Below are 19,346 nucleotides of genomic sequence, written 5' to 3'. Positions count from 1 at the left end.
TTGAGTGGAGTGACTTGGAGGCATCTCCAGTTGGGATGGTGCCTGATTAGACCATGTGATGGACATGTGGGTGCTGGGCAGGGACTTGAACTTTCACTTGGGTGGGGAAAACCTGGAAACTTTCAGATTCGGGTTTTCCCAGATGATGACCTCTCTAATAAAATGGAACTTTGAGGAAACTCTAGCCTTGGAGTCTTCTTTCCTTAGGGGTTCTACTTGAAACCCTGACACACTGTAGATGTGAACAGTCATCATCATCATCATCATCTATATTACCATTATCATTTTATCTACAGAATATTACATATCTATATCATTATCTATATTATTTACAGTATATTAATATAACCAGAGCAACAAAGGTAAGGGTTATATCTAAATGGATACTACTCTCAAATATATATTCTGAAGTTTTCTTAATATTGTTTGATAGTTTTATTTTAAAACTTGGTTTCATTCCTTTAATCCTACTTCTATCATATGGTCTTAGGTTTATCAAATTGTGAGGGTTTTCAAAAGGAACCTTGTAACTAGCAACAGGTGATTGTATAATTTTGTTCTATACCTCACAAGCCGCTAGAGGGCACACAGATTTTTACTTTGGAGAATTAAACGTGGAAACATTGTTACTGCATGTTATGGAGTTATTTGTACTTTAATCCATTTCTTAACTGCAACTTTTAATTTAAATTTAAACATGTATTTGTTGACAGAAAAGGATAGAGAAGTTGTTGAGGGGATAAATACACTCAGTGGGTGTTTTACAAATTTCAGTTTCATTTTATTTAATTATCTATATATTTATTTATTTTGTATGAACAGAAACAACATTTACCGTGAGCATTGGTACAATATATCGCCAGTTTTTATTCAGGCTCTCAATAGAGTTCATCTCTTCAATGGTCAGGCTGAAGTCAAATACCTAAAACATATAAATACATTTACTGTTAATTCAGGCTATGATTTTCACTGTTGCTATTTTGTGAGTGGTCTTAATTGCTTAAAAAATCTGCTTGTAGAACACATGTAAATGCAAACAGGTGCAGAACATATCTAAATAATGAGAGCTATCTACTAAGAGATGTGCAATGCTTCAGTGCCAAAGCAAAAAGATGCTTTGAAGTGGGAATGGGTGTGCACACTGCACCTCCTTAAAGATGTAGCTTCTTTAAGGTGATGCAGATAGGTGTGGTATGAATGCACCCACCCACTCTGAAGCAAATTTTTGGCTGCACATCTAAAGCATTGCACATCCTAACCACCTAAAGAAAACATAGTTTTTTGTCAGCAAGCATGCCTGGCATACAGAAATAATCTTTTTCAGTGTTTCTTACACTTCGTAAAAGATCTAAGTGTGAAAAAGAAATCCTCATCTGTAAAGTTTCATTATTTTTAAATACCTTTATGATGACTTCTATTGTATAAGAAAAACTGCTTATAGAACTGTAGAGAAATAAGACATAAACTTCAGAAACTTGGCAAAACTATTAATACAGGACATCTTGCAAGGAAACTGAACTGGAGACAACCTTAAAAAATTCACACTAAAAATTTCTACTAGGTGGTGCTATATACTGTACATTTGGAGTGTAGTTTACGGACAAGTTACAATTTTATCCTCAATGAGATATACAGCGGAAAACAAGTGTCAAAAAAGCAGCAATCTCTGAACTCAGAGAAGCAAATTCCTCAGTAGGTGTTCATATTAATAAAGTTTGTTTATTCCTTGCAAAACGTTCGTCACAAAAAGCAACGTCAGAACATTATATAATTTGGTGAAAACTGGTGATAGTGGACATAGATAGTAACTATTGTAATGAGCTGAGAAATTTGTGACCTTTCAAATATTGCTGCATTATAATCTCAACATCTCACACTATCGTCTATAGTGGCTGAATTCAGTGGAAATTGGAGCTCACTAACATCAGATTCATGATTCATACTATAGGAGCTTTAATTATTACAATATTTATTAATATAGCAACAAGGCTGAAGAGTTGCACGGAAGGTATTCTGTTGTATGCTTATAGCTGAATGAGTCACAATATATTCAGGCATACTGCTATAGAAGCTTTTGTAAAGATCCAAGTAAATACCATGGAGTCTGAAATTTTCTCAACATGCCTAATATGCCATAATTGTTCTGGCAAACTGGGTCACAACACAACAATGAAAGGATATAATTCATGACCGTAGAAGTTTGACTTCCACTTGGGATTTCATCATCATGAATTTTTGCAAAATCAAAGTAGCAGGTGAGCCATGTTCTACAGAATGGGCTTTCTGAGTTAGGCTACTGTTGCCCAACTTACAGCTACGTTCCTTGGTTGACAAAATGCCAAAGTGATTATTACTGATTTATTTCCCTGGATTAATGGTTCAGCTCATTTTTCCCATAACCTACCAAATTTAACTGACTAGAAAACCAGGGCCTTGAAGCTCTTAGGGACTGGATGAGGGCTAACAAGCTTGTGCTCAACCCAGATAAGACCGAGTGGCTGTTGTGTTTCCCTCCCACTAATTCGGCAAGTATTCCACCCCTCAGGCTGGGGGGGTCAAATATTACGCCCCTCAGACAGGGTCCGCAACTTGGGAGTCCTCCTGGACCCACAGCTGACTTTTGAACACCATCTGTCAGCTGTGACCAGGGGGGCATTTGCCCAGGTTCGCCTGGTGCACCAGTTGCGCCCCTACCTGAACCGGGAGGCTCTCACAACAGTCACTCGTGCCCTTGTGACCTCTAGGCTGGAGTACTGCAATGTGCTCTACATGGGGCTGCCCTTGAAGAGTATTCGGCGACTTCAGCTAGTCCAGAATGCGGCCGCGCGAGCGATTGTGGGTGCACCTCGCTTCACCCACATAACACCTATCCTCCGCGAGCTGCACTGGCTACCGGTCGATCTCCGGGTACGCTTCAAGGTGCTACTTGTCACCTACAAAGCCCTTCATGGTAGTGGATCTGGCTACTTGAGAGACCGCCTACTGCCAATTACCTCCACCCGACCAATTAGATCCCATAGATTAGGCCTCCTCCGAGTCCCATCTGCCGGTCAATGTCGATTGGCAACTACGCGGAGGAGAGCCTTCTCGGTGGCAGCTCCGACCCTATGGAACGATCTCCCCGTGGAGATTCGTACCCTCACCACCCTCCAGACCTTCCGCACAGCCCTTAAAATCTGGCTATCCCGTCAGGCCTGGGATTAAAGACTGTAACCCACCCGAATGGTATGAATGTTGTGCTTTTAATGATGTACTGTCTTATGTGTTAATTGTTTGTTTCCCTCCCTTTTCGAGTTGTAAGCCGCCCTGAGTCCCCCCAGGGAAAAGGGCGGCATATAAATAAATTACTCAATTACTCAAAAAAATGCAGGAGCAATTTTCTTTGGTGGGTTAAAAAAAGGACGTTTTATAGAAAAAAAAGGAAACAAACTCAGCAATAATTCTTTGGGAAGAAAAGCATTGGTGTTAATTCTGCTTCCCATCATTGTAAAAAGAGTAACTTTTCAATCATCTACACATGTAATACCTCATCAAGTAATATGTAGAAATAACATAAAAGGATAAACAAACAAAAATTTCAAATTAGGGTATTCAAAATTAATCTCTCTGAGCACTTCAAGAATATGCAAATAAGATAGCATTATTTTTAACACTTTCTGGATAGCCATACATCTGTTATTTAATGATTTCTAAATAAGAGGGCTGATAGAGAAGGGATTTATGTTTATCTGATTTTTTTCTAAAGCTTTTGAAAAATATCAAAGAGGTTATAACAACTTCAAAAGGAAATTGCATAACATTTGAAGTGCAGTTTATAATATGATACTACAGAGAAATGCTGGATTCTACTGGACCTATCAAGATCAAAAGGGAAAAGGTTTTCTTTAAAGTGTGGGAGACAGAAGCTTGCAAGTGAACATCAGTTAAATATATTGAATGCACAAACTAGAAACACCAGATACAGTATATTAAACCACGATAGTGTAGCAGGTAAAAAATATAATCTCATAAACAAGCTGTCAGGCCTGCAGTCATATTCCTTGGCCTGCCACACACTCTATTATTTTACTATGCTGTTTCATTAATGGGGTAATTGGGAGGGGGAATAGTAAGGAGTAGAATTGTAGAATGTGTTGTTGTCAAAATAAAACATTCCTTTCTAGAAGCCTAAGGTCATTCTTTGTCTTCGCACCTCTGCACCTGACCAGAACTAGATGGGTGGAAATGCCAGCGTGGCAGTGGAAGATTGGACCATGTGAACGACTTGTGGGTGTGGGGGCAATCGTGAACTTTCCACTAGGTGGAAACTCCAGGAAGCTTTCAGATTCGGGTTTTCCACAGATGTACCAACATGTCTCGCTTAATAAATTGGAACTTTGAGGAAAGATCTGCCTTGAACTCTGATTTAATTTTGGATGATATTTGGAACGTTGACACAAGCCTAGAATCTGTGGTAGTAAAATTCAATAGTAAATTAGTTGATCAGCTGGAGCTTCAAACAAATCAGAATGTGCATGTCTGCCTTCATTGACTCTAGTAAAATGATACCAGGACACATCAGTTGAGAATTATATTCTTCTTATAGAGGTAGTCCTCAGTTACTTACTGCATTGGGACCAGCAACTCTATCACTAAGTGACACAGTAACAAAATAAAACATCAGTGACACCTTACAATATCAATTCTGGCTGCAGTCATTATGCAAATCACTTATTAAACATAAGGTATGGGACTAAGACTTGAGAGTTCCTACTGGCTTTTCCAATGACTTTGCTTATAGGAAGCCAGCCGTGAAAGTTGCAAATAGAGATCACATAACCATGGGATGCTGTGACTGTCATACGTGTGCACCAGTTGCCAAGCACTTAAACCATGATTATGTAATTGTAGGGACATTGAAATGGCTAATGCGAGGACCAGCTGTAAATCTTTATTTTCAGTGCCATTGTAACCTCACTTGGCTGCTGAATAAGCAATCAGTAAGCAAGGACTGCCTGTACAATGTATTTCCAAGGAAAAAAACACAGCTAAAGCTTCAGTACTGCTGACCAAAGCTGCCTACAGTAATGGCTTCGCCTGGCAAGTCAGTCAGAAGTCCCACTTACCTGAAGATTTTGGAGTATGCGTGCAGGGGTAACACTCTTGGGAATAACAACTACTTTCCGCTGAACTTGCCATCTGTCACAGAATTAAACAAGCTGTGATTTTCTCATTTAGGATAAACAAAATCCAAAGTATTCTATCATGACAGGAAAAATAATATTTTCTCTACAAGGCTACAAAACTTTGGACTCAAAGTTAAAAGTAAAGCCATTGTAACATAGAATATAGAATACTAATCAGGATTCTTTGAATGGAACTTCAAAGTGTGTTCCTAGAATCCAAAGTTCTTTTTAAAAAACTAAGCTGCTACCTTGCTTTTGATAATTTGATTAAAATGTTTGTAAAGCACCTTCTATTGCAAATCTCCATTTTAAATTACAATGTTGTTTTCAATGGAAGAATAAAAACATTAATACTGCATAATAAAAATAATACTGCATTATTAACAAAATATAATAATATTTAGTAACATGGCAAAAATTAGCATTCTTTTTCCTCTTTCTTATTTATTTATATCCCTCCTTTATTATTTTTATAAATAACTTCAGGATGGCAAACACGTCTAACGCTGCTTCCTCCTATTTTTCCCACAACAACAATCCTGGGAGGTGAGTTGGATTTAGAGTGTGTGTGTGGTGTCCAAGGTCATCTACCTGGCTTTTCATGTCTAAGGTGAGATTAGAATTCACAGTCTCCTGGTTTCTAGGCTACCTTTAAGCTTAACCTTTAAACCAACTTCATTTCTCACTTAGGGAAGTTTTGATTCTAAAAAACTTTGCATTATAAAGGTCTCAGGTTCAATCCCTGACATCTCTTTATTTGTGCTTGTTTGAAAACTGGAATGCCTCTGCAACTCTTCAGAATGGCCTAGAGGTAGGCAGACCCATGGCCTGACTTGGTATTGGAATTATATTTCTACACTGTCCTTTCATCAAGAAGATACTAAATTCACTTAATCACCACAATCACTGCAATATTTCAGCACTTACATAACCAAAACTCAAGTGTTTATAAAATCAGTAGTAGTTGAAATCCTTTTGCCATCACATCATCACATTGTAACACCAATTTGTACAGTACAGTGTTTAGCTAACTGTATTAATAAGGAATATAAAGAGTTTTAGGCTCTAACTCTGTGATGGCGAACCTGTGGCAAGCATGCCAGAGGTGGCACGCAGAGCCCCAGGTCAGATCTCCATGGCGTTTCTTTCATCAGCTTCTGTTTCCTGCAAACAATGAAACAGAAGCTCACAAAAGAAAAAGATCTTACCTCTTGCCACGCTGCTGGTGTTTGGATGCCTACCTCCCACTAGCCAGCTGGTCTTCAGGTCTCTGCTGTGCATGTTGGCGCATGCACGTGTTGTCACATGAACACACACCTTTCAGTTTGAGCATGCATGCATGTGCAGTTTGGGCACACGGTGTCTAAAAAGTTAGCCATCTCTGGTCTACCTCTCTGCTCTTTCAAATCTTTAATGTTGATCTCTCAAAAGACTAATTTATTAATACCTGAGAAGAATCTGAGCAGGAGATTTGTTGTATTTTTCTGCCAGTTTCTTTATTCCAGGTTCTTCCAGCAATACTGGCTCATCTGGGTGCTTCCACATCCGGTCAGGTGAACCAAGAGGACTGTAAGCAGTTACCACCAGCCCTTGCTGATGGCAATGAGCTATTAGTTCTCTCTGGGCTAGGTAAGGATGACATTCCACCTATCAAAAGCAATGTACAACAGTGAGCAGGCTGGTGGCAAAAAAACTAGTTTCACTTTGCTGAAAGAGTAGATTTTAGAGTAACAAGTTCCAATCATTGAAAATTTAGGGGGAATTAAGTCCACCATGATCTGAGGGTTGGTGGCAAACATGCAGCTAACACACTGTATTGAACTAGAGTCTATACTCTATATTTTTGTCTAGCTTAGATGACTATATAAACAGAAACAAGATCATTAAAGCGTTTCCAACCTATATCTTCTTTTGAAGAAAATTCTCCTAATTTTAATGTTAGAAAATGTAATTGCAAAGTGTACAAAAGGCTGAGATAGAAATAGTGTGTGGCTTGTAAGTTGTGCTACATTAGCTAGAAGCAAAATAACTTCACCAACTCCATTATCTTCACTTTGCTGATTACATTTTCCCCCTCCAGTACCATATCCTGGTCCATAAGAGTAAAGCTTCAGAATAATACAAGCTATGAAACAAAAGGGATCACAGGAAAAAAAACATGAAGATCACTCTTCTTCCTATACCTTCATTCACTGCAGTTGGACATCTCTGACCGTATTAATACCCAGTCAGCTTGGCCAATGGCCAAGGAACAAAGGAGCACCATTCGGCAAGATCTTAAAGTTCACAAATCCCCTATTCCTGTTTTACTGGATTTTAAATTGCTTCTGTAAAACTAAGTGGTTCCATTGTTAACAAAAACACACCTTTGGCTCTCCAGCGACTCATATGGAAACAAAGGAGCTAATATGAGCGATGGGATTCTTTCTTCTACATATGCTATTGTCTCTGCCTCTACATTTTTAACACAAAGGTACATACTCAAATTACTTTGCAGGAGAGGGAAAAGGTGTCCCTTCGCCATATCTTGGAAATGACACAATAACATTAAAAACAAGGAACACTTTTTAATGCTTTCTCCCTCTTTCAGACTGGTTTTAACTTAAAACCATAGTGAGAAGGATATATGATGAAGGAGGGAGAAAGAAAAAAAACCTGGCAAGCAGGAATTGGGAAACTAGCAAAGCAGGATAAGGAATAGGGTGGGGACGGAAGAAGTAGGGTAAATGCTAGCTGCCTTGGTCACTAATCCTGCAAGCTACGGGCAGGAGTGAGGCCTTGACCAAGTGAGAATCACAGAGCGGGTACACAATGTAGCTGTGAATGAAAGAACACTAATAAGTAACATTAGATATGTCTGGTTGCTGCCAACAACAGCAACCACCTGTGCTTTGGATCCGTGTCCCTCATGGCTGGTTTCTAACTGCAGTGAGGTGACACGAGGCTGGATCCAGGCGGTAGTAACCGCCTCCCTTCGGGAGGGGAACTTCCCCGCCGCACTGAAGGCGGCGGTGGTGAGACCCCTCCTGAAGAAGTCATCCCTTGATCCAGCTGTCCTTAATAACTACCGCCCGGTCTCCAACCTCCCCTTTCTGGGGAAGGTTGTTGAGAAGGTGGTGGCCTTCCAGCTCCAACGGTCCTTGGAGGAAGCAGACTATCTAGACCCCTTCCAGTCAGGCTTCAGACCCGGTTACAGCACTGAAACCGCCTTGGTCGCATTGATGGATGATCTCTGGAGAGCCAGAGATGAAGGACATCCCTCCATCCTGGTCCTCCTTGACCTCTCAGCGGCTTTCGATACCATCGACCATGGTATCCTTCTGCGAAGACTGCGGGAGGTGGGAGTGGGAGGCACCGTGTTACGGTGGTTCTCCTCCTACCTCTCGGACAGGTCGCAGTCGGTGTTAGTAGGAGGGCAGAGATCGTCCCCAAGGCCCCTAAAATATGGGGTGCCGCAGGGTTCGGTCTTATCCCCCCTACTATTTAACATTTACATGAAACCGCTGGGAGAGATCATCCGTAGGCACGGGATTAGATACCATCAATATGCGGACGATACTCAATTGTATCTGTCCGCCCCGTGCCAAATCAATGAAGCGGTTGACGTAATGGACCGGGGACTCGAAGCCGTCATGGACTGGATGAGGATTAACAAGCTTGTGCTCAACCCAGAAAAGACCGAGTGGCTGTTGTGTTTTCCTCCCAAAAATTCGGCCATTAATCCAACACTCAGGCTGGGGGGTCAAATTCTACACCCCTCAGAGAGGGTTCGCAACTTGGGAGTCCTCCTGGATCCACAGCTGTCATTCGACCATCATATAGCAGCTGTGACCAGGGGGGCATTCGCCCAGGTACGCCTGGTGCGCCAGTTGCGACCCTACCTGAACCGGGAGGCTCTCACAACAGTCACTCGGGCCCTCGTGATCTCTAGGCTGGAATACTGCAATGTGCTCTACATGGGGCTGCCCTTGAGGAACATCCGGCGACTTCAGCTAGTACAGAACGCAGCCGCGCGAGTGATCGCGGGTGCACCCCGATTCACCCGCATTACACCTATCCTCCGCGAGCTGCGCTGGCTACCTGTCGATCTCCGGATGCGCTTCAAGGTGCTATTGACCACCCATAAAGCCCTACATGGCAGTGGATCTGGATACTTGAGAGACCGCCTTCTGCCAATTACCTCCCTACGGCCTATAAGATCTCATAGGTTGGGCCTCCTCCGCATCCCATCGGCCAGCCAATGTCGGCTGGCAACCACAAGGAGGAGGGCCTTCTCAGTAGCGGCCCCGACCCTTTGGAACGAACTCCCCGTAGAGATCCGTACCCTCACCACCGTCCAGGCCTTCCGCACAGCCTTGAAGAACTGGCTCGCCCGTCAGGCCTGGGGATAAGGACCATTACCCCGCCCGAATGTTGTATGCATGTTGCGTATTATTTTATTATGTGTTGTCGTCTTAGTACTGTATTGTATTGTATTCCCCTCTCCCTGGTTTCTGTGAGCCGCCCTGAGTCCCCTCAGGGAAAAGGGCGGCCTACAAATAAAATCAATTCAATTCAAATTCAATTCAAAACAGGAACAGATAGAGAAAATGGTGCACTGTGTAAATGATGCTAATTTAGCTAATTTGCCAGTCCATTTTCCTGGAGGGAAATTAAGGCTGAGGTCTTCCCAACCTGTTAATTTCCTGTAATATAGAGCTGGCTCTGGAGTGGTCCAATCTTCTTGATAGGATACAAGAGAATAGAAACTCGCAGGAAGGAAAACACTGAGATAGGGCATGGCAGAAGACTATGCTTTACTGTGAATTGAAGATGATGTGAGAAAGCGCAGAACGTGAAAGGAGAAGGGATTGCTAACAACAATGGAGAAAGGAGAACGGGGACTAGAGAATTGGAGATAGTGGCCTGAAATTTTTGATGGATTATGGAATGTTGCAAAAAGGACTGAGTGGGCAGAGACAGAGTGATGTTAACTGGCAGATTTATGTTGGTGGAAAAGATGGATAAGGTTCGTTTGATGAAAGAAAGGCCAGTGCTAAATAGCAACTTTCTGCATCATCAAGGCTCCATGGAAAAAGAAGTGGTTTCTTCACTGCCATTTCTGGAGGAACTAAAATAGCTGAGAGATTGTATGCTGGAAGAATAGAAAACTTCACTGCATGTATGGGAAATCTGGACTGGCACTGGGACATGGCAAGAGGAGGTGGAATGGAGAACCAGCTTCCAAAGGAGGAAAAGGAAGCTTACAGCATGAGGGAGCACTCTTTTTCCTAAAGAACAGCCAGGAAAAGTAGAGTGAAAAAAAACTTAAGGGTGGAATTGGAATGAAAGGTTACATTGATTTCAATGGGGGAAGGGGATGAGTGGGAGAAGGAGTAGTGGGAGAAGGGGAGGGATAGCTGGAGGGTGCCCATGGCCCATTCTGCTAAGGTAGCTATATTCTAGATGGCAGAATGATTCTTCAGAAACACAAACAGGGTGGTAACTGTATTGAAAGGCTGAGGATGCCCTGTAATGGGAGGAGAGACAGGAGGGGACAGAATGGGAAAGGATCAAAATACTGATGGGCAAAGGGGGCATAGGGCACAGTGAAGACAGGCTGTTACAGAGAAAAGTAAATTGGATATTTGATACCAATCCCCATTTCTGTCCCCCAGCCCCAATTAAGAGCCTGGATTCTGAACTGGAAGAACTTGGCCTCCAGTCGATTCTTTTCAATGCCAGTTTTATTTGGAGTAGTAGCATGTCCCTGCATGGCCTTGGGATGGAGGAGGCAGCAGACCTGTATGGACATGTACCTTTAAAACTGGATTAGGTGAGAAGAAAGGATTGCTTCTGTCTAAGATCTGCCTGGTCAGGTTTCAGGAGCTATGCCAACTTTGATACCAAGGCTGGGAAGAGGAGAGGCAATAACATTCAATGAGAGTGTGATGTAAACAAATGCACTTTTATACTAATCACTACATCTAAAGTCCTGTATATGAAACTGGGTATCAAGGACAAGCAGGGGAACCGTTAATGTAGTATCATCTCTTCTGGCCAACACACTCCCTTCCAGAAACACTTAAGACTGCCCACCTGATGGTGGACTCTCTCAGACATTTCAACCTATTGGAAGTATGTTATAGGACAACTTAGAAGTTTAGGGCTGCATGTTTGTTTTGTTTATGTTTTATGACCACCATGAAACCATGGTTTGCCCCAAGTTACCACAATCCCTACTCAGACTGGAGCCACACATTAGATTGGCTTTTTACCTCAGATCAACTCGAAGACATTAATACCAATCTTTTATAATGGTCAGATCACTTTCTGATATCCTTGATATTCAATGGCCACTAACTACTCTCTAGGGAGGAAAGAAGCATTAAAGGATTTGCCTGAGATCACTTATGAGTCTGCTTGGATTCATGGGACAACATGGGGAGTTTCTCATCAGTCTACTCAGGAGTGTTTAATTGAGATTCTTATTTGAATTCAGAAGCGCAGAACTGAGGAAAATACTTGACAGAATGCCTGAACATCCTCTCCCTGTGCATTGATTGGGGGGGGGAGTCCTCTTTGGTTTAGAGAGATGCTTCAGAAGGTAGTACGGGAGATACCTGCAGCAATGGCAGTGAAAAATAAAAAGGCAGGTGACTGAACATAAGATGCAGAAAGGGTGATAAAGCTTCAATATTTGTCCAGTTAGTCTATTGGCAGAATGCCATCCAGCATTCTGTGATGCTGGATGGCATTCTCCATTTAATGTGAGCTCAATCATTGTTGGATCCTCCAGTAGGCCACTATGACCACTTTACTAGATATTTTGCAGACAAAATCATTCTTATCTGTTCAGATTAAATAGCAATAGCACTTATACACTCCTTCATACAGCCCTCTCTAAGTGGTTTACAGAGTCAGCTTATTGCCCGCAACAATCTGGGTCCTCATTTTACCAACCTTGGAAGGATGGAAGGCTGGTGAAATTTGATCTATCAAACTGCTGGCAGCCTGTGATCAGCAGAACTAGCCTGCACTATTGCATTCTAACCACTGCGTCACCGCAGCTCTTTATGAATGCTTATAAAGTCTTGTAACATCTTGCAAGGTCATCTGGGACTTTTTCAAGCCTATAAACAGCTGAGGACAGGAACACAGTCCTCTCTTGGATGAACTTCATCACCTGTATTTAGATCTACACTCCTCCTGGCTAGTACATGTGACCGGAGAGGGGACAACAGGTTGGCTATAGGAGTGGTGAATGAATCCTTGAGAGGGGTGGTGGTGCTGGCAGCTTTGAAAGAGGAAAGTGTGGTGCACCCCCTCCTTAAGAAGCTACTTCTTGACCCAAGTCTCTCAAAAAAACCCACAACTTGTTTCTTTCACACTGCATTTCCTTTAATCATAATCTTAAGAATCAATCACATTATCTTTTCCTTCTTCTATCTTACCTGTAGAAGTGCCGGCTTGACAGAAGCTATGCTGAGAACATCGTCAATCTGTCGACTATTGAAATTTGAAAGTCCAACAGCTTTCACCAAGCCTTTTTCCACCAATTTTTCCATAGCCTTCCATGTATCTTTGTAGTCAATATAATCATAACGCATTGTACCATCGGGATTCTTGGGGAAGAGATTATTTCCTCGCCTATTATAAAAAAAATAGATGACAAATCTATTGGAAACACCATTAAGAACAAATACACTTTTAAAATAATTACTTAACTATTTATTAGTTACATTTTTATAGCATTATGATCAGTGGTAGGTTCCTACCTGTTCGGCCGAACCGGTAGTGGTTTGGCGGCCTTAGTCGCTGAAACCGGCAATGACCCAGGCCTGCCACACCCCCGAACCAGTTCTCCAGATGGCACCATAGGCGCTGCCATCTTGTTTTTTGCTTCTGCGCAATTTTTATTGTACTGTGTAGGTTTCAGAAATCCATCACAGCAGTGGTGTCCAAAATGTCTGTCTACCTTACACAGCATTTATTTGGCTTTTATACAGTTTTAACAAGCAAAGCAAAAGCAGGGGTAGCAACAGCATCTTATTGGTGCATTTTACTTGTCAATATCTAAGTCCATCCCAACCAGAGTTGAATCTCACATAACTCCCTGGTACGGCCTATCTCTGCTAGGTGAGCTCATAGTTTAAAAGGTAAAAAGCCACTGAGATCATGGCAGTTTGCTGCGCATGTCTTTATGTAACCTTTCCTCTATTCCTACAGTACTGCACATGCGCGCACACGGCGCAACCATGAGTGAACCAGCAGTAGTGACTGCTAGAACCCACCTGATTATGAACTATACAAATTAATAGTAACCCTCCAGAATGAATGCACAAAACAAAATACCTCCAGGAGTCATATTTAATTTTTCTTAGAGTACTTTCAGCATTATGCTGAACAAGTAACAGAACATCAACATTGTGATAGGAGTTGGATCATATGTAACTTTCACAATGTTCTTTCACCTCCAGCCACATTTTTTAAGAAGAAGTACATTTCAGCCTCTATCCCTCTCTGTTCTCCTACCCTGTGCCCCAGGTTTAAATAAATAACAAATTGAGGTTTAATCTCTTAATTTTCTCTTATTAAAACGCACTCGAAGGCATGTGGCCAGTGCATAAGGTAAAGGTCCAGGTAATCCAGATTTAGATCTTGCAGAGTCTTCCTTAAAGCTGGCTCCACATCTTCTGGGTGGTGTTTGGTGTTCCATAGCTTTGATGTAACAAACAGCTCTTCCCTTTTAACAGCCTTTAAAAAGAACAACAGTGAATCATTATTATTTCAAGTATTTCTGAATACAAGTGAAGACATGTCACCAAAGAAGAGCACCAACTTACATATTGCTCAATTCAATATCACTGTATTAATATTTAAAGTTCTATTTCTGGCTGAGGAGAAGAGAATGAATGGATGAATCTGTTCTGGCCTAGACTTTCCAAGAGCATGAAGCAAACTCCTAGCCCTGACAAAAAACCCTTTTATTAATTTACTGTGAATTCTGCTCATTCACATCCAACCAAGTCTTTCAAGGGGGGATTTACAGTCACAGACCTTATCTGGCTTGGAGAGCTAACAGGCCGATATCTGCAAAACTTGGCAAGCAGTCTCGGAGAGTCACAAACCAATTAAGGAAACTAATTGTCTCCTGCAAACTCCACTCCCCTTTGCTCCTCTTTTATTTCCTCTGGGAGGGGCTATTTACCATCCACCTGTGGCCTTACTCCCAAGTCGACCGGTTCTTTAGCTGTTCCCTTCATCTGGCAACTCTGTGCATGTGCACACTGGGAACAGGCTTCATCTGTTCCTCTGCCTCACTGATGTCTGACTCTGAAGCAGCTGATAACTGGCATAGGGCTCTGGCCGCCTCTCTGCCTCCGACACAGACCCCTCATCAGAGACTTCCCCAGACTCCAGAACTGGCCATGTTCCTCCCCAACCTCCTCACTGTCTGATTCTGCTGCCAGCTCCACTGGCCGCTGGCGGGCCACAACAGAATCTGTATAGAATGGGAGACTCTTCACTCCAAAGTACAAATAAGTTCTAAAATTCTTATGAGATTATTTAGATCTCTTAAGGCATCGAAACAAAACCATTTCTATGAAAAGGTGCTGTGTTTCAAGGTTTTAACATACCATCATGCCGCATTTAACATAATAATGTTCACTTTATGCCAAACATAACAAGCAAACTTTCATTCTGTCTAAATTATGTTTTGTATATGTTCTCCTTCCTTCTAATTCATACATTCACTTCCAGAGTTTTTTGTAGGAGAAACATGATCATATTGACAATTAGATGCTATCCTGACAATACCTCTTCTTTTTTACATATTAAAAGTTCATCTTTTCATTTTAAGTCCTTTAAGTTCCTTATCTAGTCATAACCTACTTTAATGTTCCTTCCTCCAAGTTGAATTCATCTTCTGATGATTTGAAGAGTATGTCCATGTTTTCAGGCTGCCAATACTCAAATGGTTTGCCCCTGCCTTCTAAGATGTTTTTTCTGGCTCAAGCTACAACCCAGCTTTTCCCCACACATCTCCCCTTCAAGCCGGAACCATGTTCAACACTGCTTAATTTCCAAGCTCAGAAAAGCTACTATCTGCTAAAACTCTTTATCGCTCCATCCTGATTTTAAATATTTTCTTCCTCACTCTGACTCATGCTTACTCAAAACAGGCACATATAAAACTGTTCCCATTGTGCAATGATTTTTATATTTCCATTATTAAGAACTAGTCATTGGGGCATGAGACACATTTTACATCTAATCAAGCTTTTTTATGGCAGATGGCACAACATAACATTTTACAAGCTTTTATATGCACTAGAAATTAAACATTTTAAAAAATGAAACAAAAATGAAAGGTAATAAGAAAAATACTCCTCTTATTTTGCAAGTGTTTGGCTATTTAATTTAAAAAATATTTTGATGAGAATTCACATGTTTAGGGAAATTGTGGACACTGCAGGACCATTGGGCATTATTTAATTTTGTGCACTGATTTTGTCAGAAACATGCAACATACCAATATGACAAATATATAAATAGCAATAGCAATAGCAATAGCAGTAGACTTATATACCGCTTCATAGGCCTTCAGGCCTCTCTAAGCGGTTTACAGAGAGTCAGCATATTGCCCCCAACAATCTGGGTCCTCATTTTACCCACCTCGGAAGGATGGAAGGCTGAGTCAACCCTGAGCCGGTGAGATTTTGCCACCTTCTCATTTGTATGCTACATGCATTTTATCTACGGAGATATCAAAATATAATACTTTGTAGAAAATTGTGGGTATCTTGTGGTTTGTTGGTACCATAAAAAAGAATACAGGTAGTCTTTGACTTATGACTGCAATTGGGACCAGAATTTCAATTGCTAAACAATCCAGTTTGCATTACTTAGCAACAGCAATACCTGTACAGGTAGCCCCCGACTTACAACAATTCACTTAATGACAGTTCAAAGTTACAACAGCACTGAAAAAAGTGACATGACCATTTTTCACACTTATAACCATTTCAGCAACCCCATGGTCACGTGATTTACATTTGCATGCTTGACAGCTGACTCACATTTATGATGGTTTCAGTGTCCTGGGGTCAGATGATCCCTTTTTGCAATCTTCTGACAAGCAAAGTTAATGGGGAAAACCAGATTCACTTAACAACCGTGTTACCAATTTAACAACTGCAGTGATTCATTTAACAACTGTGTTAACAACAGTTAACAAAAGTCATAAAATGGGGCAAAACTCACTTAACAAAGTTCTCACTCAGCAACATAAATTTTGGGCTCAATTGTGGTCATACGTTGAGGACTACGTGTTGTCCCAGCTGCTGTTGTTAACTAAATTCCACAGGCATTAAGTGAGGCAACTTCCTGCTGGCTTCCCACAATCAGAGGAATTGATACAGGTTGAGGGATACCTGTATGCCGATTATATACATATCCAAAGCAGAAAACAGGACATACTTCTTCGGTTTATGTTATATTTCTAATTTGTTCTAAATTCTAAGATTGTTTACTGATTAATAGATCTTTTTGTGTCATCTGCATTATGAATACAATCCTAGCTTTCACTTTCTGCTCACTATCTAATAAAACTTCATCTCCATAGACAACTAACTATAGCTTCTCTTATAAAGTGTTTCTTGTGAAAACCTCAGGAGGGGCAGAACATTCAATAAACAGAACCAGGAGGAATTTACAACACAGAATCACAGCAGACCATTTCTTTTGATGGTCACATTACGGTACATAAAGAGATGTAATTACAATTGTTCAGTAAGTGGAAGTAATATGAAATAGACATGGCTTTGCATAGCTGGCATTTTCGCCTTTCCTTTTTAACAGGAAAGAGAATTTTTCAGAGAATTCTCAGAGAATTTCTTTATTTTACCTTGTCAGCCCCAACAGTCTCCTGGAGAGCTTCACCTATTTCTGCTTCGTTGCTATAAGCTGTAGCACAGTCAATGTGGCGATAGCCCACACTAAGGGCATACTTTACAGCCTCTTTTACCTAGAACAGAAAAATGAAAAGAACAATGGATTAGAACAAGAGGAAGCATATTCCAAAGGCTACTCTAATTTAATAAGTAACGATAAGACAAATAAAAGAATTGTTTAAGATATGTTGTACGGGGTGGGGCATACCCAGAAGACAGACAAAAAAATGACAGAAGGGGAAAAACCTGTAACTCTCACTGTATTCTCAGGAGAATTGGTGCATTCCTTGGAGATTACTATGTAAGCACAATAGTCAGAATTGCCACAGAAAGCAGCTTCTTAGAAATGCGTATTATTTCTGCTTTCTGTTAAAAAACAATGTCATTTATTTTAACAGGTTTTCTTCATCTACAATATTGCCGTGCATCTGATTATTTCACCATCTTTCTTGCTTTAATAAATAGCTACAAATTATAAGAATCAGAAAATGGCGCTAGGAAGTCTCTTGTTCAATCATGTAAAAAGAAAAAATCCCTGTTGAATTGAGTTTGGCTCCTGGGGGCTTCATGAATACAGGTTTTCTTGGTGACACTGGGAAAGTGGTTTTTAAAACTTTCCACGGCTGGAATTTCTACATGTTCTTCCATTCAAATATTACATTCCACTCCTTAACTTTTTCAAGACCAGTCAAAGTGGGTTGCTACTTGCTGCAGATAGATTGAATAATTGCTTGATTCTGTAACTTTGATTCTGCAAATTTCCTTACCTCCAGCCATGCTCTGTAACCCTACTTTGGTTTCTTATTATATTTCAGTGCTCTCTGCTTCACACAGTAATATCTTGCCTTGATTTCTATTCACTGCACTATTGCTAGAAAGCTGAATTTAGCAGATATGTTTCTGAACACAAGCGGAGTTCTGAAATAATATTAAATATTTAAATAACAATAATTAAAAAAAGATTTATTACAAAGACAGAAAACTCTTACTTTTACCTTACCTATATCATAAAGACAGAAAAATAGGAAATTCCCATTCTCCTTTAAACAGAGACTTACTTAACTACGGTAACTAGAGCTCATATGAAAAACAGATATAAGGTTTTATGTGTGGAAACCTGTCTGTCATTTAGCTATTCAGACTAGTTTATAAATGCAGAGTTGATGCATTCTCAAGCAACTCTGGCTTTAAATTTCTTCTAGCTACAAATTATGCTAAATTATTTTGGATTGGTCATATTTCACATTTAGTCATAATTTGGTGCATTTGTTCCTTTGGCTGGATATCAATCTTGGACCATCACAAAAACAGTGATCCTAGAAAAACCAGTGTAAACTAAGTTCTAACGGTTGGCTAAAGGAAATTAGTTAACTTTCACTCTTTCAATTGGCTTTACAGTATTAAAAAAACAAAATATTGGGCAATATGAATAGATATGGAAGTTGTTTTTTAAAAAAATCTGAGGTGTAGTAATATGTATAGAGATGGAGCTACCGGTATTATTATTCTTTACCTAACTTCCCTCAACTTAATAGTGAACTACTTACTTGTCCAGCATCACTCTTCCAAGTACCTAATCCAACAAAAGGCATTCTTTGTCCAGTGTGAAGCAAAGCATAGTTGCATTCAAAAGACATCTTTATCTAAACAAAATGTAATGATAGTTTATATTCAAATTGTTTGACTGTACAAAACAGAAAACCTGCAGATTGAACTGCATTTGTAATGTTGTTAATGCCATTCAATTTAAGGAAATAATAATTGGATGAAGTGATGTATTACATTTTAGTTAATATTCAGTGCATTCATTTTATACTCTATCAAGGGCAACAATTTTAAAAGAACAACAGAAAGCATAAAAATAAATAATATCTGAATAAAATGGAGTGAAACAACATACTGAAGTATTACAAAATAAAGGAATAGCCTACTAAAACAACCAATGTAATAGATTCAGTGGCCTACCTGAACAAACATACCTTGTTCTCAGAGACAAGGCCAGGAGAACAGTAAATGCAAAAATGTCTTTTGTGTAACTCAGGGAACCTTTGGGACAGGTTATTTGTATTATGTAATTTCAATGTGAATTAATTTTTGTTTATATGCATGCAGACACTTTTTATTGTTTAGAACCACATTCTATTACTTTTTTAAGCCTACAAAGAGGAAAAAATATTTTCAACTTGAATAGGGCTATATTTTACATTTGGTTGCAAACACCTTTGTCTTGCCTTGCCATTTTCAC

At 40.3% G+C, this 19,346-nt stretch overlaps 1 protein-coding gene across 1 annotated transcript in view; it reads right to left on the bottom strand.

Moving 5' to 3' along the window:
• Window positions 1–19,346, bottom strand: part of AKR1A1 (aldo-keto reductase family 1 member A1) — a 32,473-nt gene that overhangs the window by 8,494 nt on the left and 4,633 nt on the right. The window contains exons 2-8 of the mRNA XM_014063815.2: window positions 18,649–18,744; window positions 17,056–17,175; window positions 13,750–13,901; window positions 12,599–12,794; window positions 6,613–6,812; window positions 5,106–5,178; window positions 836–922 (exon numbers count right to left, since the gene is read on the bottom strand). Coding sequence (XP_013919290.1) covers window positions 836–922; window positions 5,106–5,178; window positions 6,613–6,812; window positions 12,599–12,794; window positions 13,750–13,901; window positions 17,056–17,175; window positions 18,649–18,738 — 918 coding nt within the window. The 5' untranslated portion in view covers window positions 18,739–18,744. The remainder of the gene's footprint in view (window positions 1–835; window positions 923–5,105; window positions 5,179–6,612; window positions 6,813–12,598; window positions 12,795–13,749; window positions 13,902–17,055; window positions 17,176–18,648; window positions 18,745–19,346) is intronic.

Source organism: Thamnophis sirtalis, unplaced genomic scaffold, assembly GCF_051295495.1.
Source record: "Thamnophis sirtalis isolate CommonGarterSnake01/CBP01778 unplaced genomic scaffold, rThaSir2_p1.2 scaffold_7, whole genome shotgun sequence".
Classification (NCBI taxonomy): Eukaryota; Metazoa; Chordata; class Lepidosauria; order Squamata; family Natricidae; genus Thamnophis; species Thamnophis sirtalis.
The sequence above is the reverse complement of the archived record's forward strand: the minus strand, read 5'-3'. Positions and strand labels throughout refer to the sequence as shown.